At 37.4% G+C, this 26779-nt stretch overlaps 1 protein-coding gene across 8 annotated transcripts in view; it reads left to right on the top strand.

Moving 5' to 3' along the window:
- Positions 1-26779, top strand: part of MTMR2 (myotubularin related protein 2) — a 111115-nt gene that overhangs the window by 12002 nt on the left and 72334 nt on the right. For 2 of the 8 annotated variants that reach the window (XM_049714148.1, XM_049714147.1), the window contains one exon: positions 13295-13367. The exons of the other annotated variants lie outside the window; for them this stretch is intronic. In XM_049714148.1, the coding sequence (XP_049570105.1) occupies positions 13348-13367 (20 nt within the window). In that variant the 5' untranslated portion in view covers positions 13295-13347. The remainder of the gene's footprint in view (positions 1-13294; positions 13368-26779) is intronic. 8 annotated transcript variants of the gene reach the window in all.

Here is a 26779-nt window from a genome sequence, read left to right as displayed (position 1 = left end):
TCTTTATTCCTGTTTCACCCCTAGGTTTTTCATGACATTTTTTTTTTTCTTAAATTCCATATATATGTGTTAGCATACGGTATTTGTCTCTCTCTTTCTGACTTACTTCACTCTGTATGACAGACTCTAGGTCTATCCACCTCATTACAAATAGCTCAATTTCGTCTCTTTTTATGGCTGAGTAATATTCCATTGTATATATGTGCCACATCTTCTTTATCCATTCATCTGATGATGGACACTTAGGTTGTTTCCATCTCTGGGCTATTGTAAATAGAGCTGCAATGAACATTTTGGTACATGACTCTTTTTGAATTATGGTTTTCTCAGGGTATATGCCCAATCCAAAAATGGGCAGAAGACCTAAATAGACATTTCTCCAAAGAAGATATACAGAATGCCAACAAACACATGAAAGAATGCTCAACATCACTAATCATTAGAGAAATGCAAATCAAAACTACAATGAGATATCATCTCACACCAGTCAGAATGGCCATCATCAAAAAATCTAGAAACAATAAATGCTGGAGAGGGTGTGGAGAAAAGGGAACCCTCTTACACTGTTGGTGGGAATGTAAATTGATACAGCCACTGTGGAGAACAGTATGGAGGTTCCTTAAAAAGCTACAAATAGAACTACCACATTAGATTTTTAATTTAACCATTCCAGGCTAGGAAGAGGAAGAGACGTTGAATGCTCTTATTTTCCTACAAAATGTTTTAGTGAGTGCAGGACAAAACAAAATAAAACACCTATTCACTTATATGACTGAAGTTTGTGCAGAAAAGTAATATCTCATTATGCTGATGGGGTCGTTACCAATTAATAGTAATAATTTGTTTTTCTCTGTCTTGGGAAAACAAAATGTCTGTCTAGATAGCCTAAAGAATGGATATGTGACTTCATGGTTTTAATAATGAATTCAGATTTGCATGATGGAGTGAGAAAATTACATGCAAGGTCATTTATCAAAGCATGAATTCCCCGTGTGTTTTCTATTGTTTGTCCAGTTAAAAGTGTTTGTTGAGCAAGCATTTACAGAATAGGTCAACTCTCCTCTTTTTAGTGTTTCTGCCCTTATACTTCAATTTGGATGGAAGTGTTCATTTCTAAAAGGAAATGCAATTTCAATGTAGTGTGCTTTGAGCTCTATTCTTTCAACTTTCAGTTTAGTGCCACATTTTTCCCAGCTAAATTGCTAACTTTTCCTCTCTAGGCTACTTATGAATCCATGTGAGTTTTAATTTCAGCTCACATCAGAGTTTGAATCAGGATTTTTGAAGGGGTTCTGAGAAACTCTTTTAAGGAGTTACTGAGGGTGTTGGGATTGGTGCTGGGACTGAAAGTCCCTCCTCCTGTCCAATTCTCATCCCATTCCCCGTGGACACACTCATTTTGGCTAGAATACTTTGGCTTTTACCTATTTATTTATATTTCCAGATAAGATCTTTGAAGGAATAATACTCTGCAGAAGAAAAACATGTATGTAAACCATTTCTATACAACCTGCTTTTTCACACTTTCTGTTGCATTACCAAGTAATATGCCCTAACTTTTAGTTAGGGAAATGTAGTTGATAGACCTGAAAATAAAATAATACAAATTAAACTGTATCCAAGGTCATGTGTACCTCAGAACCTAGGAATTTTCCAGACTAAGTGCCAACATGCACTGCACCAGCTGTCTCAGAGCTCAGATCTCCTTTGTTTCTCAGAAGAATACAAAATGTAGGCTCTCATCTGTCAATCAGATGCCATGATGGTAAGATCACTTATGTCATCTCTTTTATACTATAGATTGGTTAAGTTAAGAAATTCAGGTTTCTGGTGTAGCATTTAAAAAAATAATTACTATAAGCTGTAATTAATTTGTTGGGGGAGTTGTTTTTCTATTTTGGAGATCCTGCAAATATTCTGACAATACGTCTTTTGTATCCTAAGTGCATTATACACACTGCAGGCCCTTTTTTTTTTTTAATAAAATTTCCAAAAGAATGACTAATAGAGCATGAACAGTGCTTATGCACTGTAGTCCATTGTGTAAGTATTGACAGCAAAATTTGCATTTCTAGAAAAGCTCGTTCACAGTCAGAACGTAGAATACATTCTTTAATGTTCTTGGGCAAACATGCTATGTATGTGTTCAGGACATTACTTACAGGAGAATACTTTTTTGGAAAGAACCTTTTCTTTCCATGGAATACTGAAGAAAAATTGAATTAGCAGTAGGAGTGAAGCAGTTTAAATAAGGCAAGTGATTTAAATCTTATTGTAATGATTATAGTCAGTAATGACTGGAAATAAAAGAAATTAAATCCTCGGGAGGCATTGTTTACTAGGATATATGGAAAGATAGGTGACTTGTTTCTAGGTTGTTTTGAATTAAGAGTGTAAAATGTTGGTATGTTTATCTGCATCCCTAATTTTCAGACACACTTTTTTACTTTTGCTAGAAATGTTTTTATGGGATTTTGAAATGTTACATCAGGAGAACTAAGAGGAGTATAACTATATTTTTGGCATCATTTAGTGCTTGAATTTTATTGTGAAATACCACCAGTGTTGGTGCGATTGACAATAAAGTAATGTTAATTCCATTAACAGTCCAGCAAACCAGCAGAGTCAACGAGGGTCAGTGCTTTGCTAACAGTTACATTGAAAAATACTGGTGATGGAATTGGTTTTGTGATTGAAGCTTTGGGCCAGTCTTCTGCTTGAATCTATCAGAAGTTACACAGGATGCACGTACGCATGTGTGTGAGGGGGTGTGTGTGTGTGTATGTGTATAATATGTACATATTTATATGTATTAAAAAATTTTCCCCTTGATATTTGTGCTTAGTATTCAGTGATTCGTCCGTTAACTAAAACTTTTTTTTACGTTTAAAAGTTTATACGTTTAGTTATCTTAGTCAAATGAAGACATTTTACAGTGTACATCTGAGTGAAAAGTACTTTTAGGGCCAAGGGCTCTGCTTCATTTTAATTTAATTAGTGGGTTCCTTTTTAAAAGGAGACCCTTATTTCTGATTTCATACTGTTTTCCTTTCTGACAAGGGTACTCTTGTATTTCCATGATACTATTCATTGAGCGCTTTCTACCAGTTAAGTATTTAGTACGAATTGCTTTCTACAGGTCATGTTTTTTATCCTTACTATGGTCTTAATAAGATATCATTACCTTATTTTATAAAGAAAGAAATTAGGTTAAGTAACTTGCTTGAATTATTTGCTAAGCGGGAAACCAAGTCCTTGTGACCCTGCAGCTCATATTTTCAGCTACTGAGCACTTCTGAATCTGTGCTCTATGCTTTGTGTTCTCTTCTGTGTTTCCATTGCGTCCTTTATATCCTTTCAGTCCCGCATTTTACTATTATGAGATACTTAGATATCCAGCATCTTCCTTAGACCATAAGTCCCTTGAAGAAAATGAATCTGTTTTCAACACTGTCCCCAGTACATGATACATTGGTGATGTCAGTAAATGTCTATGAGAGGGGAGGGTATGAAATAGGAGACTTAGGAAGTTCCTGCCCCGCAAATGGAGGGGAAGAGTGTGAAGAGCCAGAGGGAAGATGGCTAAGAGGCCTTTAGTGGAGGTAGAGATTCTTAGTCTCCATCCTTGAAGGAAGCTGAGGGGTACTTTGAGGCATGGGAATATTTGGAATTGATAAGTGACCCCTGCTATCTGGAGACAGATTTTTCTGCCTTTGCAGCATTACCAGGGATGCTTGTAAGTTCACTAGTATTGAGGCAAGAAATACTTTTGTGGTAGGTACAAAAATTCATTTGTTTAGACATAATTGTCATAATTAGCAAGTTTTTAGCCTGATTAATTCTCAGGAATAAGTATAACTTAAAAAAATCTAACTGAAACAAACAAAAAAATTGAAAAGTGGAGAGTACCTTATTTAATACTATATATTTTGAAACGCATATAAAGAGTAATTTCTATCTTCCTACCAATGATTAGTTTGTATAACTCTGTTCGCCTAAATGCTACACTTTGACATAGTAGAACTTTTGAGACCGAAAGGGTGGAACATTGCTCTTAGGAATAGTGTAGCAAGGGAGAAAGATATTCTGTTGCAATAACAACAGACCAGTAAATGTGTGGGAAAGACTAAGAGTCAGATGATGGGATTTCTGTTTTGATCTTGTGGTGGAAAGAAAACTGCATCACTCTGGCTGAGATAGTGGCAGGACTATTGAAAATAGTATGACTAGTGCTGTCCTGTATTATGCCTCTCTTAGTCACTATAAAGCTAAGTTCAGTTCTTTCATAGGTATGTGTGTATGTTCATTTGGTTATTCTGTGGAGCCAGAAGTTAACATTTAAATAATATTGACTTGATTCCTTTAAATTAGGAATAAAGAGAATAATATAGTTTAGGGTAGAATAAGAAGTGGGTTAAAGAGGGGAGTTCTACTGGGAATGGTTTCCCATTTACAATGGCCATGGCTCTGCAAATTTGGATAAGCACATCTGAGAATGTAAATTGTTTGCATGTTCATATAATCTTTAACTGGTCTTCCAAAGGATTATACAACGGATCAGAATTTAGAATATCACGCAGTTTTATTCTGAGATATTTTGAGCCTCCTGAGAAAAGCAGTCTACATATGAATAAGTATAAAGAATAATTAGTATTAGTAACAAGAGTATTCCACAGTGCTGGTTATATTTTTATCAGTTTTGTAGCTTTTGAGAAAATATTCTCTCTATAACAACTTTATTAATTTCTAAAATGTGTGTTTTATTTATACTTTTTTTTTTGACATAGCACACTTCTCTAAGTACAGACATTACTGCTCTTGAGGGCAGAAATTGTTTGGCCTACCCTTGAGGTATTATGATTGTTTTTGTTCCGAAGTACACTTACCTTTCCATTATTCTGAACCTTATTAATAACCTGCAGGTTATCCAGGGCCAGGGAATGTTGTATTTATTTATGGCTTAGGTATTTGAACCTTGTCAGTGTTTTTTTGTACCTCCATTGAAGGATTTATAGGAACAGAATGATTATAATTTGATACTATTTCTTAATAACAATTCTGATAAAAGGTTTGGGTAGAAAAGTGCCCACACTAATTGAAAATGAATAAAATTTCACGATGTTGCTGCTGTGTGACGGCCTTTTCATAGGGAAAGTTTATGCAGTATACGTAAGAAATAATGTTGACGGAGAAGTCTTTGAATCACATTTTCATATGGGACAATAGTTCATTTCTATGTATGTATGCATGTGTGTGTATAAGAGGGAAGAGTTGGGGGCATTATGACTATCAAGAGCTGAAAGGGATATTAAAAATGGTAAAATCCAGTTTAGCAAATATTTCCAATAGTTAGAACCATAACTCTTCATTTATAATCCTAGAATTTTATCTCTAGGATTTTTATGCTCTGAATCATAGAACCTTAGATTTGAACTTTGAGACCATCTTGTATAGCAGCTCCACCCCTCAGGTCTTCCTTATAACTTGAATGTCATCATTCACAAAGCCCCTCACTTCCTTAACACTTGTGCTCCATTTTGGAGATCACTCTCATCAAAGAAAAGAGGCATTGGGTACAGGAAATGACCCTTTTGGTAGCCTGTCAATTAAATGGAATATGGATAGTGGAGAATGATTGCTTAGTTTGGAACCATAGTTGTATTTCTCATTTAAGCATACATTTGGAAGAATCCTTTTTGTCATTGAGGGCAGGTGACATTTCATGATTAAAGCAGATACTATGGAACGGTTATAGTTTAATTTGAATAGTAACACCACAATTCTTTTCATCTTGACTCTTTGAAATCACTCTGTGAAACTGTTATGAAACTAATGGTCATTAAAAAAAAAGTATTTGGACCATGAACCTGTGACTCTCTATGTCATCTTTTCATTTGTGTGCCTAAATTCTATCCAATTTGGCTTTTGTCAAAAATAAGATGATGTGATTTTTTTTTTTTTTTTCTGGACATCTGGTGACGTTTCCACGAGTCTTTTACTGTTTGTCATGATAGATTTGATCATCTCAAATATAAATAGACATTTATTTAATGTCTTTTCCTATAAATCAGTTATTCCTTTAAATTATTTTAGTGTAAATAGGTCTGGCTTACCATTTTAAATATAATGGATATGTCCTAAATGCTAATCTCTGAGGAGCTCTGATTTTTATTTGGGAAGTTTTCTTGGTACATAAGCATTTATTTTGCACATTTTACCTAACTAGAAAACGTAAGCTTGCTTGAAAACATTAGCAAAGAACCGTAAGAAATAGCTGTGACTCAAAGATGAATGTGATGAGGAGGGTATATATCCAAGGAGTCATCCAGGAGGAATGGTGTTAATGTGGAAAGTCTTCCTGAGAAGATGCCTTGCTTCTTAGATAGCCCCATGTATATCTTAAACATTTTAACAGTTAACTTCATTTTCCATATTTTAGTACATTATCAGTTGTTGGATGCTGGTCACTCCCCGCCCCCCTTAGTAGTGGTGTTTATATATAAAAGAATCTTAATGCTTAGATAGCATTTTCACATCATTTTAGAACTATCCAGTGAGATAAGAACAAGTATCAGTGTTTTTATCCCTACTTTGCAGTATGAAATTGAGGCTCTGAGAGGCTAAATGACTTTCCATGGTTTACGAGACCTAATTTTCCTTTCTCTTGTAGCTTAAGCTTACATGTCCTAGTTGGGGTGAGAGAATAGTTTGTGTGTTAGCATCCTCCAAAGTGTCCCATGCTTCATACTGTGAAGGTGCTTTGCAGTATGGTTACTTATAATAATCCATTATTAAACGCTTAATGGTAGACTTCCCTTTTTGGTCATGAAATGACATAGTACACGGCATTTGTGTTGAAAGCAGAAAGGATCTTATGTTTCCAACAATGATTTAATAATTGGAACTGGTTGCTAGAGGGGAAATATGAAATTTCCTTTTCCAGAAGTTATTTTTGCTTTCTTGTCATGTTTTAAATAAATTGTATTAAATTTTCTCTGGCAGAGACTATCTGATTATGGATAATTTAGCTCCTTGCTTCTTTAAGGATAAAATTGTTAGAGTTTCATTTGTTTTAATTCTTCAACCCTGTGTTTAACCTCATTCTGTTAAACTGGTGTTCTCTGATGACAGTAGGCAGCATCCCATTCCAGCCTTCATTAGATAAAAATAGTATTTTACATTGTTAAGGTGCTTCTGTCAGGTAATGTGCTAAGCTCTTTGAATGCATTATTTTATTTAATCTTTATCAGTATGTGAACTGTTTCTGGCATGTGGTAAGTAAGTACTCAGCAAGTATTAACTAAATGGAGGAAACAGAAAATAAATAAGTAAAACAAAAAGTATGTCAGATAGCAGTGAGTGTTTTGGGAAAAATAAAGCAGGGAGGATAAATAGAGAATGAGTGGGTGGGTTTGGAGTTGTTTGCAATTTTAAATAGAATGGCCAGGGAAGGTCTCACTAAGTAGGCAACATCTGAGCAAAAAAACTGAAGAAAGTAAAGGAAGAAATGGAATATCTAGGAGAAGAGAGTTACAGATAGAGGTAATGGAAGATATGAAGGACTTGAAGTGGGAGCTTGCCTGGTGTGTTTGAGGAACAGCAAGGGCTTCTGTGTTGTTATAGTGCAAAGAAGCAGAGGGGGGAATAGTAGAAGATGAGGTCAGGGAGGTAAGGGTGGGGGCAGATGTGAAAGCCTTTTGGGCCGTATTAAGGACTTTGGCTTTTGTTTTGAGTGAGATGGGAAGGTAGTGGAAGGTTTTTGGCCGAGGAGTGACTATGTCAGATGTTTCAGAAGGATCACTGTGGCTGCTGTGTTAAGAACAGACTAGGATGCAGAAGCAGGGAGAGTGGTTTGTAGGCAATTGGAATCATCCAGGAAGGAGATGATGGTAGTAGCCGAAGAGGAGAGAGAAATGATTGGATACTAGACATGTTTTGAGGGTTCAGCCAATAGGATTTCCTGATGGATTGAACATGTAGTGTAGGAGAAGAGTCAAAGTTGACTCCAGACTTTTTGGCTCAAGAAAGTATAGAAGGATAGAATTAACATTTACTAAGATGTTAGAGCTGGTTTCAGGAAGAAGAGCAGGAATTTGGTTTGGGGCATGTTGTTCACCTGGAGGTGTTACATAAATAAGTTATTGGAATCTGGAATTCAAGAGAAAAGTGTGGGATAATGCTATACATTTGGGTTCATCAATTTAGAGATGTTAAAGTTGTGAGACTGGATGAAATTATTAAGGAGGGGAGGTGTACATAGAGAAGATAAGTTTCAAGGACTGAGAGTTTAGGGGTACTGCAGTGTAAGGAGGTTCAGAAGTGAGAAGGAATCACTACAGGAGACCTGAGAGGAAGAAAGGCTTGTGATGTAGCCGTAAGAGTACAGTGTTTTGGAAGCCAAGGATAGAAAGTATTTCAAGAAGGAAGGATCAGCTATGTCAAATGCTGCTTATAGATGAGGACTAAGTATTGACAATTGAGTTTAGCAAAGTGGACGTTCTTGATGGCCTGACAAAAGCATTTTTGTTGGCGCATTGGAAGTGGGTTCAGAGAGAATGAGAAGTGAGGAATTGGAAGCAGTGAGTAGACATCTGTTTCAAGGAGTTTTGCTGTAAGGAAGCTCAGAGAAGCGAAGTGGTATCTGGAGGGTAATTTAAGAGAAATAATAGCATGTTTCTACGCTGACTGGAATGATTGAGAAGAGAGGAAAATTTTTATGATACAGGAACCAGAGGGAAGAATTGCTGGAGAGATTTTCTTGTGAAGATGAGAGGAGATAGTTCAGTGGAGGAGCTGGCTTTAGATGGAAGTATGGATGCTTTCCCTACAGTAAGAGAAAGGAAGGCAGAGTACGTATGCACTGATGCAAAGAGGTTGTAGTTGAGGGAGCCTGTGAAAGATCTATTTTGATTACTTCTGTATTTTTCAGTGAAATGGGAATCTAGATCACCTACTAAATTCAAGACGGAGAGGATGGTAGATGATGAGGAAAGAAAAGACCATATGAAATAGTTGTCTGGAAGAATGGGAGAACATATGGATTAGGGAAATGTAGTGTGTTTGCTGGGCAGTATTAAGGGCTTGGTTGAGGTGAGTGATCATGTATTCAAAGTGAGTCCAGGCCATATGGTTGTGTGTATTTCTCTACACTAATCCAACTGTATGGGTACAGATCTGGAGTAGGCATCGGGTTGGCTTAACTAGCATTTGGGTGTTGCCAGGTAAGTACCATGAAGCAGGCAAGGACCAGAGATGATTGTAATTACAGGCTATGGAATTTAATAAGTTGGGGAAAGAGAAATAAGGTCATGAAATAGAGACAGTGAAAGACAGTAGGAATAGTGGAGGCCTTGGTGGAATTGAACAATTAAAAGATGTTGGCTAGGGTCCTAGAGAGATGAGCTGGTAGTTAGTAGAATGTTTGAAATTTAAATTATGGAGGTCAGTTAACTGGGAATGCCAGTGTTTTATGACATTTGAAGTAGAATCATTAAGTTCTGAGGTAGAGTGGAGGACAAGATCATTGGTGGAGAGGAGGTAAGGCACTGAGAGGCCAGAGTGTTGGAATATTCATTTATATGGATATTGAAATCAATAAGAATTATGGCAATTGTGTTGATATTAGAAAGAGGGTGAGCCTGAAGCTAATTCTTCAAGGAGTGAGGGAGAGTGAGTTAGAGACTGGTCGTTGACCTCAGCAAGGAAGGGTAGAAGGTAGTATAGCCTGATGACATAAGATTGAATGATTGGGGTTTTTAGACATGGAGAGGAAGAATAGTCTGAAAGTGGCAATGGAGAACAAGGCCTAATTTCCAGGCCCAGTTGTGGGAGAGAGATATTGGTGAGAAAATAAGAGGGCTTATTTTTCCATTTGAAAGGGCTGTAGGGAGAGCAGTGTTCTCAGAGGGAAAAACGAGGCTTTAGTTAGAGTAAAAGGTAGGAGACTATTTAAGGGAGAGCAAGGTAGAGGATATTTTGCTGATGATTGACCTTGAAATTCAGAAGCACAGGAGTTGGGGGGGAGTGAATGGAAGATGAGATGAGAGGAGGGAATTAGTCTGGTGGTTCTGACTTCTTGTGGGAACTGTTGTAAACAGAGATAAAGGGTATAATGAAGTTAGTCCTTACAGTTTTTAAGATGGGATAATGGAATGTAGGGAGACTGAGTATTGAGGGAGAGGGAAGGGTGAGGTCCTGTAGAGATCACTCACAGTTCTGGGATCTACTCTTCACTTGCCAGTGATGTTGGGGAGGCTATGGAGAGATGGAGGCACACAGTCTTACTCTTCCAGAGCACTTGGATTTCTGATGTCCTTTCGTAACTCCTGCTGATGGGGGCTGGGGGCTGGGGGGAATGAGTGGTCTTATTTGGAACACAAGGAGCTGAATAAATGATCAATTATATGAGGTAGAGTTTATCATTTCCATTTTACACATGAAGAAACTGAGACTTAGTGAGGTAGAGCATCCTGCCCACAGCCACATGGCTGCTGAGTAGTGGAGTAAAAGGAGATGAAGCAGTCTTAAACGGTAAAGTAGATGAGTCAAGGAACAGTAACATTCTGAGATAATAGTAGATTGTCATTGGAGCTTTCATTTACTTTCAAGATTCTACAATATCACTTGGATTTATAGTGAATTCTTTTTTTTTTACCTCATTATATATGTATATTTTATTTTTGTTCTTATTATCACATCCTTTTCATACTGAATTCTAAATGGGAGATTTAATGAACAATCCAGTCTTCTCATATTGAATATGTTCCTTGTGTTTATTGTCCAAAAACTTAAAAAAAAATTATGGGAAAGAAACCCAAAGAAACTGCTTTCTGGTTGTTTTATTCTTAACCCACTTCTAAATCCAGTTCAGCTTTATCTTCTCCAGGGAGCATTCCTTGATTGGTCTCAGCTCAACTTCATCTGCATACAGTGAGCTTATGTGATAGAAATATTGGTGTGTGTGTGTGTGTGTGTGTGTGTGTGTGTGTGTGTGTGTGTGTGTGTGTGTGTGTGTGTGTGTGTGTGTGTGTGTGTGTGTGTGTGTGTGTGTGTGTATTTGTTTCATGTCCCTAGTTAGATAGTAAACACCCTGAGGGTATTTGTCCTTTTGGTTCTGTACTCCATATCAGAAGCAGTGTGATTTAGTCAAAATGGGACCTGATGTATCTGGCTCTGCTACTTATTTGATATCGTATTTCAAATCATTCACGTCACTTCTCTGGGCTGTATTTTATCTGTAAATGAGGGGAGTTTCACTAAAATCTTGGCGGTCCTTGAAAGTTATAATATTCTTTAATTAACTGGCTAACTATCAGAGTAGTTGGCTAACTGGTGCCTATACTTGCATTTGAAACGAACAATTAAAAACTATTATTTGGTATAACTGTGGTTACTTACTGTGCAGCTTAGTGTCATTGTAAGGTGTGGGCAGTAGCCAGACAGGATCAGAGTGAGAAATAGGACTGGAGAGAGAGAGGGTGGGGCCAGATAATACAAGTAGTATTTGTAAATGTAGGACTGAGAAGACTAAAGATGTTTGAAAATCGTTGGCACAGAGGTGATAACTGAAGCTGTGGGAATCCATGATGTTTCCGAGAGAGACTGAGGACAGAGAACAGAGCCAAGGTCAGAACTTTCAAGAGAATCTATATTTAGGGGGCAACTGGAAGAAAAGAACCTGGAGGAAGCCAGTACATTTTAATGACAGCGGAAATTTAGAGAGGAAAAGAATCCCAAGAGGGAGGCAGTGCCAGTAGTGTCAGATATTGCAGAGAAGTTAAGGAGGGCAAGAACTAGAGAAACTTCCTGAAGTCACATGACATCCAGAAAGCAGTATCATTAGAGCAGTAGAGGGTAGAATTATTAATGAACCTGACATAGATTCAGCAAATCAGTGTTGAGTTTCTACTGAATATCCAGTGTTGTATAAAGTCTGTGCATGTGTACACATGCACACACACATGCACACACACTCGCACACACACTCACTCTCCTCTCCTGAAGATGACTGGATGGGGCAGGATGAAGAACACAGGAGGAGAGACTTGCCTTGAACCTGAGAAGGGATGTGTTATCATCTAAGATAGGGGGAAAGAGTGGGTTTGGACACAGTTAAGTTTACTGAGAGAGAGACAATATGCCTTATTACCTCAGTTTTTCATTCCTATTAGATTATTGTTTCTAAAACATATAGATCTTGTTAACGTAGTAATTGATTTTACATATCTTATTAATAATTCCATTGGATTTTTCTCTTATTTTCCTTGACCTCTTTGTAGTATTATTATGTACTATGAACCACCAATTTAAAACACTCTTTTTGGCTTTCACTAAACTTTTTCTCTTGCTTCTTTCATATCTCTGACCATTTTTTTTCTAGACTTCTACCTCCAGTCTGTATTCTGTGGAAATGACTATAGTTCTGTTTACTAAATCTCAAATCTCTTATTGATTTATACATCCTGTTCCTGGGCTACATGATTCAGTTTCATGGATTTAGCTGTCACCTAACTGTAACCTCTCCAAAGAATTTCAAAACTGGAAAAGTTTTGTACTTCCACTTAATGAGCACTTGGGTACTTTGTAAGAGCTTCAAGTTCAACAACATCAAAATCTACTGCGTATTTTCACATACCCCATTCAAATTTGCTCTTTTTTCTGTATTTCGTGTCTTTGTCATTGTGCGGCCTGTTCCAAATGTCTATTAATGATTTAGTTCAATAGCCTGTTAACTAATCTGACTTCCTCTAGGGGTTTTCCCCCAGTTGGTGCTCCATCATGCCAGCAGAATCTCTCTCTGCACATAGAACTGATTATGGAACACTTACGCTCAGAAATGTTTGATGGCTTCCCATTGCCTACAGAATAGAATCTGAACTCTTATTGTGGTATCCTTCATAGAACCACAATTTCTATGGTTTCTTCATAGAACATAGCTCAGCCTTTCTTGCCTCCACCCCTGCCATGATCCACAAAGCCCAGTCACATAGGTTTCCCCAAGTAATCTAGTTACTTCTGCTGTTCTCTGTGTGGAATGTTTTTACTTTTCCACTCTACCATCAAATCCTGTTAACGGGCCGTTGTCCATAACAAAATGATGCATTTTTCAGGTCTGCCTCAACCTTTCCCAGTCACACTCAGTCCTTTGCTCTTCTACTCTAGAGTATGTTTTAAACCACTCTTATAGCATTTATCACAGTCAGTTTCATAGATAGTTGAATAGGAGTCAGCCTCTCCCATGAAGATTTAATTTGGGAGCACATCTAATGTTGCCGTATTGCACGTATCTTCACAGTGCACTCATCCAACACAGTGTAAGCAGCAAATCAAAATTGCCTGAATGAATGGATGAACAAATGCATCACCAGGTAAAATATAAAATCCTCTGGCCTACTGCTGCATGGGGTGCGGATGTTTCCCTGTGGATGCCTTGATGCCACCTCAGTCATAAAAATTCCAAGATGAAACTCATTAGCTCCCCAAACTACCTACTTCTCTTGCTCTGTAATTTGGCACACTGGTTTCTCAGTCAGCAGTACTTGGGTTCATATTTTGACCCTTTTCTCTCCCGTTCTCATCATATCAAGTCAGTTGCCAAGTTCTATTGATTCTGTCTCCAGTGTGCCTTGCATCCGCTCGTATTTCATTTTTCTGCTAGTTTAGGTCCTTAGTACCTCTGGCTTGAGAAGGTCTCCTAATAGTTTTCGAACAGATTTTCCTGCTGTTGTCATCCATTCTTTGACCTATTGTTAAAATGATCTTCTGAAAGCACAGAAACTTTCAGTGGCTTCTCACTGCTTTCAGAACTAAATATCTAGATACCAACTTATTTTTTAGAACTTCTACAGGCTAATCAAAACTTACCTTTTCTGGCATATCTCTGATCGAGCCTTATAAGTATCCCACACTTCAACCAAAGTGGTTTGCCTCTTACAATAGCTTTAATATGCCCTGAATTTCCTAATACTTTCTTTTTCTTTTCTTTTTTTCATATTGTTCTTTTGCTTAGTGAAATTGTTGAGAAAGTGTTGAACCTCTTCTATAGTCTAACTTCAAATGCTACCTCTTTCTTAAAACCTTTTTCAAGCCCCTAAGTTAAAGCTGTATATGAGCATTCCAATTTCCAAGCCCCTAAGTTCTTTATTTCATTCACTTTTCATATTCTGTATTGTGTTGTGATTTTTCTGTACTTGTATTAAGTACATTGGAGTGAAAGCTCACTAGGGGCAGCAACCCTATGTTATTTATCTCTGTATCTCTAGTAGTTCCTAGAACAGTAGTGTCTTGCATATAGTAGAATCTCAAGAGTATTGATGAAATTAAACTGAGATATGGGATAACCAAAAGAATATGCTAGTGAAGAGAGCTGAATTTATAGTATCAGAACTGAGAAAAGACCTTTTTAAAAAAAATAATCAGGTCATTAGTAACTATAGGAAGGAGCCATTTTAGGGGCTTGATAGAGGCAGAAGCCAGATGGGAAGGAATTAGGGAACGAGTGGGTACTAAGAAAATGGAACCATTGAGGATAGACAATTTGCTGTAATGTAGAAGGTAGCTAAACTCTTAAGAAATGGAATATGGCCTGCAGATTTGGAAAGAGACTTGTGAAGGAAAACCACATGCGGTGTTTGAAAGAAAAATGAGTGTGCTGTCAGAAATGCAAGTGCCAAGATTACTCCAAGTCATGCGTTTTCGTTTTTCACCTTGGCAGAGGAGAAGCAGTCCAGTGAGTCAGGCCACTGAAGCTAATAACGAGTTCCAGTGTACTGAGACCACAAGGTTAGATTAAGTGTGCGAATCACAGAATAAGAAGCCTTGTAACATAACCATGTTGGGCATTGGCAAGGGTGATGTTCCTGTCACTGAGTTTATATTCTTGTGTTCCAGTTCATTCTGATGAAATTATCTATTTAGAAGAGTTACTGAGCCAACCATATGTATATTTTTAAGGAGGTATCTCCCCCTAATTATTACAGGTATGTTTTGAAATGTATGACATTTGAAATAGAATCATTTAGCTCAGAAACCCTAATGGTGGAAGCTGTTGATAATGTATGGTAGGGCCAGGGAGGCAGATAGTGAAGGTCTTTCCATTGCACTTGAAATGACATTATGGGGGAGACTTCTGTGGCCCATCTGTAGTTAGTTAAAAAAAAAAAAAGGAAAAAAGAATCATTACTTAGCTAAATTAGAATATTTTTCAAGCATATTTTAAAAGATAGATATAGCTTCTGATAAAATCACTTAATATAAAAACAATGAAAATATTTAAAGAAATTGTGGCTTATATTTCTTGATAGGGTATCGTTTCTATTTATCTATAATCAGGGGCGTTGAATTTACACAGTGATAGCCCAGAGTTCCTGAAATAAGTATAGCTATTGGATTTAGTTTCCTTTTGACTCTGTTGTATGAAATACAATATTGGAATATTTCTATTTAGTTTATAAGTCTTAACTTCATATTCAAGACTGTGATTACCTAATTAGAAAAAACATACGTATATATATACTTATATAGACATACACCTTTTGGAGAATCAGTTTAATTTTTCAGATTTTATCTAGATATTGTGTGAATATTTCAAAAGGCAGAATACTCATTTCTGAAGCTCTGGACTATGTTAGAACTAAAAGGAATTATCTAGGCCACGGTTAACCTTAAAGTCCCTGACGTTGTAAACAATTCAGGGAATAGCTTTCATGAGATTTTTCTAAGAGGTATCTGACCATCAAAAAGCTAACCATTAAAATAGTCTAATCGGTACTTTTCACAGATAATGAAACTGTAATGGGGAGTGGGGATTAAGTCACTTGGCCATGGATACTGCTGTTAAGTATCCTTGTTTCTTAATTCCCAACTTTTTCTTTAATCATTCCAGTAGAAATAACAGTCAAAAACCAATTCCCACCAGTTGTTTAAGGATTATTTGTCATTCACTTAAGACATAGCCTCCTTAACAAAATATTTGCTCCAACGTCCTAAGAAATTTTTCAATGGAAATGGAATACTATATATGGTATATAAAGTAACATATGCACAGGAACTCCAGAAGGAAAATGAAACTTTGTTTATCTTCCCCTGCCTTGTTCTGCCCCCTCCAGCCCCGCTTTGCCACATTTCTTTTTTGTCTTGTCTTATGTTCTAGTCATGGCCTCTGATGAATTTGATTAGAATAATTCAATCTTTTGATCATTCTCATTTTTTCACTCATTAATTAGTTTGAGCAGTATTTCTTGAGTGCCTGTTCTATACCAGGTACCATGCTAGGTCTTAGGAATAGAATGGTGAGCAAAATTGACAGTTCTTCCTTCTTAAAGTTTGTAGTCTTAGAGGAACTAGTCAGGGAGTTTTGCAGAACTAGGCTCTCTGCACAGGTGCCAGCTTATTTAAGGATCTCAAAGAAGGCCACTGTGGTTGGACAGAAGAGCAAGGAGAGAGAGAGAGATGTACAAGAGGAGGCTGGAGAAGGAGGCAGGGGCAGATCATGTAGTTACTTGAGGCTAAGGTAAGAGCAGTGGGGAGCCATGGAAGGATTTCAAGCAGGGGGATGTCATGGTGCATTTTAACTTTTTGGCTATTATGAATGATGCTGCTGTGAACATCCGTGTACATTTGTATAGTTTTTTAAGTAGGCATGTTTTCATTTGTCCTGGATATATGTTTAGGAGTGGAATTGCTATGTCATTTGGTAACTCCATTTTACCTTTTAAGGAACTGCAAGACTGATTTCCAAAGTGGCTATATCATCTAACATTCCCATCAGCAATGTATGAGGGTTCCAATTTCTCCACAGTTTTGCTAACGCTTGTTATTGTCTTTTTGATTTTTAGCCACCCTAGAGGGTGTGGAGTGGTTTCTCATTGTGAACCCCTTGCCTTTTCCTAGCAAGGTTTTTAATTAACCCTGGCATTTAGGATTCTCACTGTTCTGGTACCAGGCCTTTTATGTATTTTGTTTGAGTCAGTGACTTATTATTCACAAAATACGCCCTATACTTTCCAAAACTCTTTTTAAAAATTTCTGTGTGTGTGTGTGTGTGTGTGTTGGGGGGGTGGGGTGGGAGGGGGTGTTTGTGGTTTGCAAAGCCTTGATCTGTGCCTTGCAGTCCTTCCTTAAAGACCCAGCTGAATTTCTTTCTCCTTCATTTGAACACATCGAGCCATGTGGAATAGTTGATATTTGACCATTTTACCTACAAAACAGCAATTTCAAATGGTTCAACTTAATGTATTTCTTCTTTTCTCTAATCCTCAAATTATTACCATTTCCTTTGAGTTTTTTTCTCCTGGCCCTTGTTTGTACCTCTCATGGTATTATTGATATGCTTATGTGGTGTAATGTCTCTTATCGGGCTGAAATCTCAAGGGCAGAGGCTGTTCTGTAATCTAGTATTTTGTATATAGTCAGGGTTTGGTAATTGTTAAAATTTTTTTAAAGGTATATGTGCATTATACAGTGAATCAATATAGACAAAAATGAATCAGTGTAAACATAGTACATTAATGTAAACATAACTGAATACAAATGCAAAGGTGTTGGAATGACTAGACTTTATTGAAAGGAATCAGTAAGAATAACTTAGGACTGGTTTATTGTGGAAAATGCACCTTCAAGATAAGTTTGAGGTGGTTAAAACCCAGAGTTGGTCAGAAGAGAAGACAGTTTGGAGACTAAATTAAAAACTATTCGGAGCGGAAACAGAGAAGAGTCTGATTCTCATGACCAGGGACAAGGAACAGGTTTGTCTGGCTGGAGTGAAATGTAAACTGGAGCTAGAAGTAGGTATGGTGGAGAGCCTTGGCACTCTGAAAGCTATTACGAGATTTAGTTTGATTTGGAGGCAATTGGGTACCAGTATACGCACTTTCATCATAATGAATACAGGTGCTACAGGATTGTTGGAGTGGTGCTTGAAGAACATTATTCTTGTAGATTTGAATATTATATATTAGAAAGTGATGAGACTAACATCCCTGAATGAATCCAGTTATGAGCTGATTCCAGCCTTTTTCAGCGAAAGTGTATTGAGCTACATTGAGACATGAAAATGGGAAATAAAAACCATATTCAATGTGAAAGAAGAGAAGGGAAGAAGAAAAGAAAATATAAACTGTTTCTTGATGGAAATGACTTCATGCAGTTGGAGTGTCTATCAAGTTGGGGTGAACAGTTTTGGGAAAGGTAGTTCTGTGGAAAACGTAATAGGCAACATGAACATTAATTTTTACTCATATTTTTCCCAGAGGTTATTTCTGATGACATAATTAGGTCTCTTCTGGTAGGACTGCCATGTCCTTTTTAGTACTTCTCAGAACTTTTGAGCTTTTTTTGTAAAGAAGAAAATTAATTTTATATTATCAATTTCAAATTGGAAATCTTTCACTTCTATCAGTATATCCAAGAAAAATTCCTTTGATGACTTTTATTCTCTGTGACTGTATTAGTCAGCTCAGGCTTGCATACAAAGCAATACTATAGACTTGTGGCTTAAACAACAGAAATTTATTTCTCACAGTTTTAGAGGCTGGGAAGTCTGGGATCAAGGTGCTGGCCGATTCAGTTCCCAGTGAGGACTCTCTTTGACTGGCTTGCAGGTGGCTGTCTTCTTGCTGTTTTCTTACATGGCCTTTCCTGGTGTGTGCTTGCAGAGTCAGGTAGGGATGGGGGCAACGATAGGCTTTCTCTCTTCCTCTTCTTATAAGGCCACTAATCCTATCGATCTTAACTTATACCTCACCCTTATGACTTCATTTAATTTTAATTATCTCCTAAAAGCCCTGTCACCAATTATAATCACTTTGGGGCTCATAGTGAGCTTCACTGTAAGAATTTAGCCGGGGGGGCACCATCAGTTCATGGCAACGTCAGACTTCATTTTTAAATTGCGTTCACAGTGCCAACACACATGCCCTTATAGTGGGAAAAATATTCATTTTTCTAATACTTCTAATATAATGTTGTCCAAAAGACATAATTCCTTATTTTGTGAATACCAGGTCTTTAATTGTAGTTCTTGCTGTCCCCTCCGCCGCCCTCCCCCGGTAAATCTGTGGGTACAGTCACTAGGGGACATTTGTATTCTGACTTGTAATATGTCACAGCTGAAAGTAGTATTAATGAGAGGTGAAACAGCAACCTTGCCATTATAATTTTTAAATTTATGCACCTAATCTTACTTGGGGTGGGGTAATTTCTGTGTAATAACACTCATTTGTCATAAATAATTACAGCTAATGTCGATACTTAAACATGGTGCTACATTTTTTTTAGATGCTTTACATATTTTATTGCGAGCAAGATAGGGAAACGATCTGTGGTAAAGGATCTTGGAATAGTAAACAATAACAAAGTGTCTGAGAAGAGGAGCTCTTAGATGAGTAAACACAATACAGTGTTACAGGTATTATAGAAATATGTACAGTGTACAGTGAAGGAAGAAGTAGTCATGTTTACAAGATGGATGGGGCAAAGAGGGCATGGAAGTGTACGAAGGACATTAGAGGCAAAGACAGCAGGATTAGCAAAGGTGCAGATGCATGAAATAGCTAAAGAACTTAGAGAATCTGCAAGCCATTCCCAGTGGGTTCAGATGAATAAGAGCTCCAGCTAGATATGTAGAACAAAGGCCAGATCATGGAAGACTTCAAGTGTTGTGCTAAGGAGTTTGGGCTCGATTCTGTAGGCAGTGAGTAATCACTGAAGATTTAAGCAGGGAATGCAAGTTAAAACCACAATGAGATATCACCTCACACCTGTTAGAATGGCTCTTATCAAAAAGACAAAACATCACAGGGCTTCCCTGGTGGCGCAGTGGTTGAGAGTCCGCCTGCCAATGCAGGGGACACGGGTTCGTGCCCCGGTCCGGGAAGATCCCACATGTCACGGAGCGGCTAGGCCCGTGAGCCATGGCCGCTGAGCCTGCGTGTCCGGAACCTGTGCTCCGCAATGGGACAGGCCACAACAGTGAGAGGCCTGCGTACCGCAAAAAAAAAAAAAAAAAAAAAAGACAATACATCACAAGTGTTGGTGAGGATGTGAAGAAAAGGGAGCCCTGGTAGACTGTTGGTCGGCATATAAAGTGGTACAGTCGCTATGGGAAACAGGATGGAGGTTCCTCAAAAAATTAAAAATAGAACTACTGTATGATCCAGCAATTCGACTTCCGGGTATTTATCTGAGAAAAACGAAAACACTAACTCAAAAAGATATGTGCACCCTCATGTTCATTGCAGCATTATTTACAACAACCAAAATATGGAAGCAACCTAAGGGTCCACTGATGGATGAATTGATAAAGAAAATGTGCTACACACACACACACACACACACACACACACACACACAAAATGGGATATTATTTACCATAAAAAGAAGGAAAACTTGTCATTTGCAACAACATGGGTGGATCTTGAGGGCATTATGCTGAGTGAAATAAGTCAGAGAAAGACAAATACTGTATGATCTCACTTATATGTGGAATCTGAGAAACAAAAACCGAACTCACGTAGAACAGATTGGTGGTTGCCAGAGGCTGGGGATTAGGGTGGGAGGGAATGGGTGAAATGTGAAGGTGGTCAAAGTACTTCTGGTTATGAAATAAAGTCATGGGGATGTGATGTACAGCATGGTGACTATTGTTAATAATACTGTATTGTATAGTTGAGAGTTGCTAAGAGAGTTGATCTTAAAAGTTCTCATCAGAGACTTCCCTGGTGGTGCAGTGATTAAGAATCCACCTGCCAGTGCAGGGGACATGGGTTTGAGCCCTGGTCTGGAAAGATCCCACATGCCGCGGAGCAACTAAGTCCGTGCGCCACAACTACTGAGCCTGAGCTCTAGAGCCCGCGAGCCACAACTACTGAAGCCCGCACGCCTAGAGCCTGTGCTCCACAACAAGAGAAGACACTACAATGAGAGGCCGCACACCGCAACAAAGAGTAGGCCCCACTCACTGCAACTAGAGAAAGCCCGCGCACAGCAACGGAGACCCAATGCAGCCAATAAATAAGTAAATGAATTTATGAAAAAAAAAGTTCTCATTAGAAGAAAAATTATAAATATGCACGGTGATGGATGTTAACAAGACTTAACTGTGATTATTTCATAATATATACAAACATGGAATCATTATGCTGTACACCTGAAACTAATATAATGTTACATGTCTATTATATCTCAATTTAGAAAAAAGTTTTAAGCAGAGGAATGATAGGATCAGATCTGTTTTTGAAAGATCACTTTGGTATTAGTTTAGGATGATATATTGGATGAGTAGTTGAGGGAAGAGGTGTCGAGCTAAGACAGTAAAAATTAGGATAGAAAAAAGGATGCATTCAGGAGATGATAGGGAGGTAGACTCTACAGGACTTTGGATTGATTGGATGTGATTGGCTTGGGGAAAAGATAGTGATGGTTTAGAAAAATCACTTGACATGTGGGAGTGTTGCTGAGCACTGCCCAGGACCTAGATAATATTTTCTAACCATGAGTTTTAAATGGCTCCAATGTGAAGATGTATTCCATTAGCACAGGAGAAGGTAGATAGTTATTCAATATATTGATCTGAATTTAGGGATTAGTTAGGGAAGTGGTGGTCAGTGGATAAGGATATAAGAATACTGAGTGTTTGGCGAGAGAGAGTATAAAATGTTACTGTGTATTCCAGGTTGGATGGGGAAGGAAATGAAGGGGGATAGAGCGATAAAGCATGAAGGATAATAATGACAAATGGAGGAGTTGAGGGATGAGTTGTCACCACTAGGTTGAAGATTAGATGAAGGGAAAGTTAAGAAAGTGAGATATTTGGAAAGAATAGCATCTGTGGTCAGATATTGGTTTCCTTAAGTTTAAGATTACAAAGGCTGGGTAGTTTCCAGAAATGATAAAGTACAGTGTGTGACTACAGAAGCACATTGCTAAGGTGGGGTTATAGATGAGTGATGTAGGAAGTGAGGAATTTTGAGCTAGGTTGTTGCTAGTTTGCCCTTATGGGCATTAAAATTCCCATGACGAAGGCACTTTTGGAGTAGAAAGAAGCTTTGGAGTAGAAAGAAGCTTTGGAGTGGAAAGAAGCTTTAGAGAAGAAAGTTGAGCCAGATTAGAAAGTTCTTACTGAGTGAGGAGGAGTAATTAAAAGGTGAGTGGATGATAGTTACAGAGAGGTTTTATACCCAAATCCCATGAACCTCAGAGGAAGAAGGCTTTTATGTATGAAGATGGAAAAGTAATACTAGTGTAGAAGCATGAGAAAGGAGCTGGGGAAATGCTGGCTTTACCGTTGGGCTTTTAAGATGTGGGACAAGAAAGTTTTCTCTAGAAAAGGCTGCAGTGAAGTGGATTCCTGGAAGGAGATCTCAGTTGAAGCAAAGAGGTGGAGGGGAGAATTTGGTTGAAGATGTAAGAGAATTTATTCAGTATGGAGTAAAAAGTCTAGTATAAAGGTTAGGAAAAGTTAGGAGCTGAAGGAAGACTTGGGCAGGGAAAATGGATGGAGAAAACACATAGTCGGACTAGAAGGTCTGGCATTTTTGAAGAAGTTCAGGATGACAAGGATAACAGGAATGTTTGGATTGAAATTTATGTAGTGAAGTTTATGGGCCTAGGAAAACCAAAGTGTCATTGGTTACTTAATGAGATTAGCAGACTGCAATCTTTGCTCTGAGTTCAAATGCCTTGCCAATTACTAGATTCTTATTCTCTAGCAGTTTATAATTTAAAAAGGAGGAGGCTGTGTAACCAAAGAGCTCTAGTCTAATGTGGAAACTGTTAAGTGCCATTTTAGAGTATAGGCAGAAGTGTAGTCGACTGAGAGTTTTGTTCCAGCTGGAAGACCTGGGGAAGATTTCTTGGAAAAGCTAGCCTTTTAACTGGGTCTTAAAGTGTAAGTAGGATGTTAATAAATAGATTGGGATAAATGGGCATTCTGTTTGGAATGGCATGAGCAAAGGTATGAATTCAGGGAAATACAGAGCTTGTTTGTGGAACAGTTCATAAAAGGTCAACATAGAGAGCTTGACCTCAAGACGAGCAATCGGGAAATGGAAGAGAGCAGTGGAAATTAGGTGTAGCCATGGTGATCAGAAGCATGCATAGAGCCCATATGACAGGAGAAAAATAACTGCTGAAAAATAACTGCATTCTGTGGCCACCTTCAGTCTGAGTAGCCACTTCATGTTTATACCAGAACTTTCAGGAGTTCTGGTGGTGGTGGTGGTGGTGGTGGTGGTGTGTGTATTTGTGTTTGCTGTAATCACAAGTATTCCCACCCTTGTCCCCTCCAGCCCCTCATTGTCTGCCTGGAGTTTAAAACCTTTTAGTGCTTATTCAAATGCAACAGTGTAGATCACAATATCTCCCCATGTTTATGTGTATCTGAAAAGAGAAGTTAATAATTAAAGGCTGTTTTCTACACTTTTGCTTGAAAGACTGATTCTTTGAGACTGCAAAGTATTAGTTGCAAGACCTGGTTTTGTTTGTTACCTTATTTCTCTTAAATTTGTTTATTTCATACTTTGGCTCTAAAGAACTATTTGGTGTCTTAATGGTACATGCTATAATATTCCTATTGATACTATTATTTTTAGGTACACAGTACCCATAATTCCAAATTGTATTTTATTGCCTTTACATGTTTTTTTCTGTTTTCCCAGAAGATCATATACATAAAAAATAGTACCATGCATTTCAACTTGTTCAAAATAGACTTTGTGAGGTGTTGATTGCTGTAACACTTAGAATTGTGTTTGGCTATACAGAATAGCAAACTCCATTAGTGATTTTAAAAATTGAACTTCATTTATTTTACATAACCAAAATTCCCAAAGTGTAGGGAGTTGTTGGTGTAGATTCAGCTGCTCACCAGGAAAGGACTTTATGCTCTTTTGTGTCCTTCGCAAGCCAGCATTTGCTCATGTTTACAGGATGGCCACAGTATATCCAAACTTTACGTTCTTGGTCCAGGTAAGAGAAAGTAGGAAAGGTTAAGGACCACCTTGCTATTTCTGCTCCTCTTTGTTAAGAAAATAAGAGGCTTCCATAACAATTAATAAACTGCCCCTTAAATCTCATTGGCCATAATTGTGTCACATTGTTTCCTAGACACAGGGGAGCCAAAAACAAGCACGTCATCTTGGGCTGGCCACAAACTGTCCTCACTAAAGTCAGGAAAGAAAGGGGTGTGTATATATATGGAGCAGGCAGCAAACAATATCTGTTAGAGTACTGTGCCTAAAGTTTGTCTATTTTACTTGTTATTTTAATGCACATGGAATATAATTACTCAGAAATTGGTACAGGAAAAAAGGAAGAAATCATTCTCAGCCTATCAGTTTCTCTTTCCTTGCATTATAAAACTAGATGATAGAATTCTTATGACTGCTCCTTTGTATAATATAGATTCGTGGATACAAAAACAAATTGCACAATTATACTTTGAAATAGTTAATAAAATAAAGAGATGTTTGTATTTGAATAAACAGTTTTGAAGTGTTCACACTGGAATGCCATTTTCATTCATTTAAGTGAAGTGACAGTTTATTTTAGGGGAGATGTTTTTCACACTGTATAAATATATAAAAACATTGTAGATAGCATTATCTTATACATGGAACACTGAAAACTCTACCAAAAGATCTGTTAAAACTAATAAGCACATTCAGGTTAAGTTGCAGGATACAAAATCAACATGCAGAAATCAGTTGTTTCTATATGCTAGCAATGAACTTTCCAAAAAAGACATTAAGAAAACAAATTCATTGCAGTAACATCAACAAGAATAAAATACTAAGGAGTAAAATTAACCAAGGCGGTAAAAGACCTGTATGAAGAAAACTATAAAACGATGGAAGAAATTGAAGAAGACACAAATCAATAGAAAGTTATCCTATGTTAATGGATTGGAAGAATTAATCTTGTTAAAATGTCGCTGCTGCCCAAAGTGATCTACAGATTCAATGCATTCTACTTAAAAATTCTGATGGCATTTTTCACAGATAGGAAAACAATTCTAAAGTCAGTATGTAACCACACAAAACCTGAAATAGCTAAAGCAATCTTGAGCACAAAGAACAAAGCTGGAGGCATCATACTTCCTAACTTCAAACTGTATTACAAAACTATAGTTATCAAAACAATATGGTACCAGCATAAGAAAATAGACGCATAGACATTAGAACAGAATAGAGAGCCCAGAAATAGAACCACACATGTATACAGTCAACTTGCCTTTGAAAGAGCACCAGGAATGCACAGTGGGGAAATGATAGACTCTTCAATTAATGGTGTTGATGAAAATGGATATCCACATGCAAAAGGATGAAATTGGACTCTTGTATTACATCACACACAAAAATCAACACAAAATGGATTAAACATTTAAAAGTAAGACCTGAATCTCTAACACTCCTAGAGGAAAACATAGGGAAAAAGCTCTTTGGTGTTGGTCTTGAGAATGGTTTCTGGGATTTGACACCAATAGTGCAGGCAACAAAAGCAAAATTAAACTATTGGGACTACATCAAAAACAAAAAGTTTCCCTATAACAAAAAATAAAACGAAAAAGTGACCTACCGAGTGAGAGAAAATGTTTTCAAATCCTATCTGAAGAGGGAAAAAGTGGACATACTGATCAAAAGGGATAAATTTTCAGTTATAAATTAAGTTCTGGGTACCTAATATATAGCACGGTGACTATAGTTAGTAATACAGTATTGTATACTTGAAACTGCCAAGACAGTAGATCTCAAATTCTCTCACCAGAAAAAGAAAGGTAACTGTGTGAGATGATGGATGTTTCAGTTAGCTTAATTGTGGTGATCATTTCACAATGTATACATATGTCAAAACATGTTGTACACCTAAAATATATACAATTTTTAGTAATCAAACCTCAATAAAGCTAAAAAAACCAATTAAAAAAATGAACTGACAGTTTTTTGAGGAGAGAGGATTTTCACATTGTAAAAATAGTTTAGTAATCATTATACACAGGTTTATGATGGACAAATTTTAAAACAAAAATATGATTCTTAAATATCACAACCTCAAGGTGGATTATTCCATCAGAATCTAATGAAGAAGTTTTGACTTTTCATGTGAGGGAGACTTTTAATATGTTGGGAATGAAACTTTAGAAAAATATATTTATCAGAACTTTAAGTTTCAATTCAAAGTATCTGAGATTTTTCTTCCTTAAATAATTAAAATTTTTTTTTTAGTTTGTGGCATAGGTATATTGTCACTGTATTTTTGGCCGCAGGGCATGTGGGATCTCAGTTCCCTGACCAGGGATTGAACCCATGGCCCCTGCGGTGGAAATGCGGAGTCTTAACCACTGGACTGCCAGGGAAGTCCTGTATTTTTGAATTTAAGAAACATAATACATGTTAACTGTATACACAGGCACTGAAGTCGATTTTAAGGAAAATAAAGACACGGTCCTCCCTCTTGGGGTATTTACATTTTAGTTGGTGAAACTAAATTTACATACCTGAGATCAGTAAACAGTAAAAGGCAGTATGTGATCAGGTATCAAAAGTTCTATAAGAATTTAAGAATAAAAGTAACTCTAGAGTGTGATTACTTATTGTAAAGGAAGAAGTGGATATTTAAGACAGGCTTGTTAAAAATATAGAATTTGGTTTGGTGGAAAGGTACAAGGTACAAAGACAGGCTCATCTTTCCATCTTCTGCTCTTCTGCTCATCCAGCACTGTCGAACTATTTGTAGTTTCTCAAGTGTTCTGTGCTCTTTGATAATTCTACACTTCTGTAGTGTT

This window comes from Orcinus orca, chromosome 8 (genome assembly GCF_937001465.1).
Source record: "Orcinus orca chromosome 8, mOrcOrc1.1, whole genome shotgun sequence".
Classification (NCBI taxonomy): Eukaryota; Metazoa; Chordata; class Mammalia; order Artiodactyla; family Delphinidae; genus Orcinus; species Orcinus orca.
The sequence above is the reverse complement of the archived record's forward strand: the minus strand, read 5'-3'. Positions and strand labels throughout refer to the sequence as shown.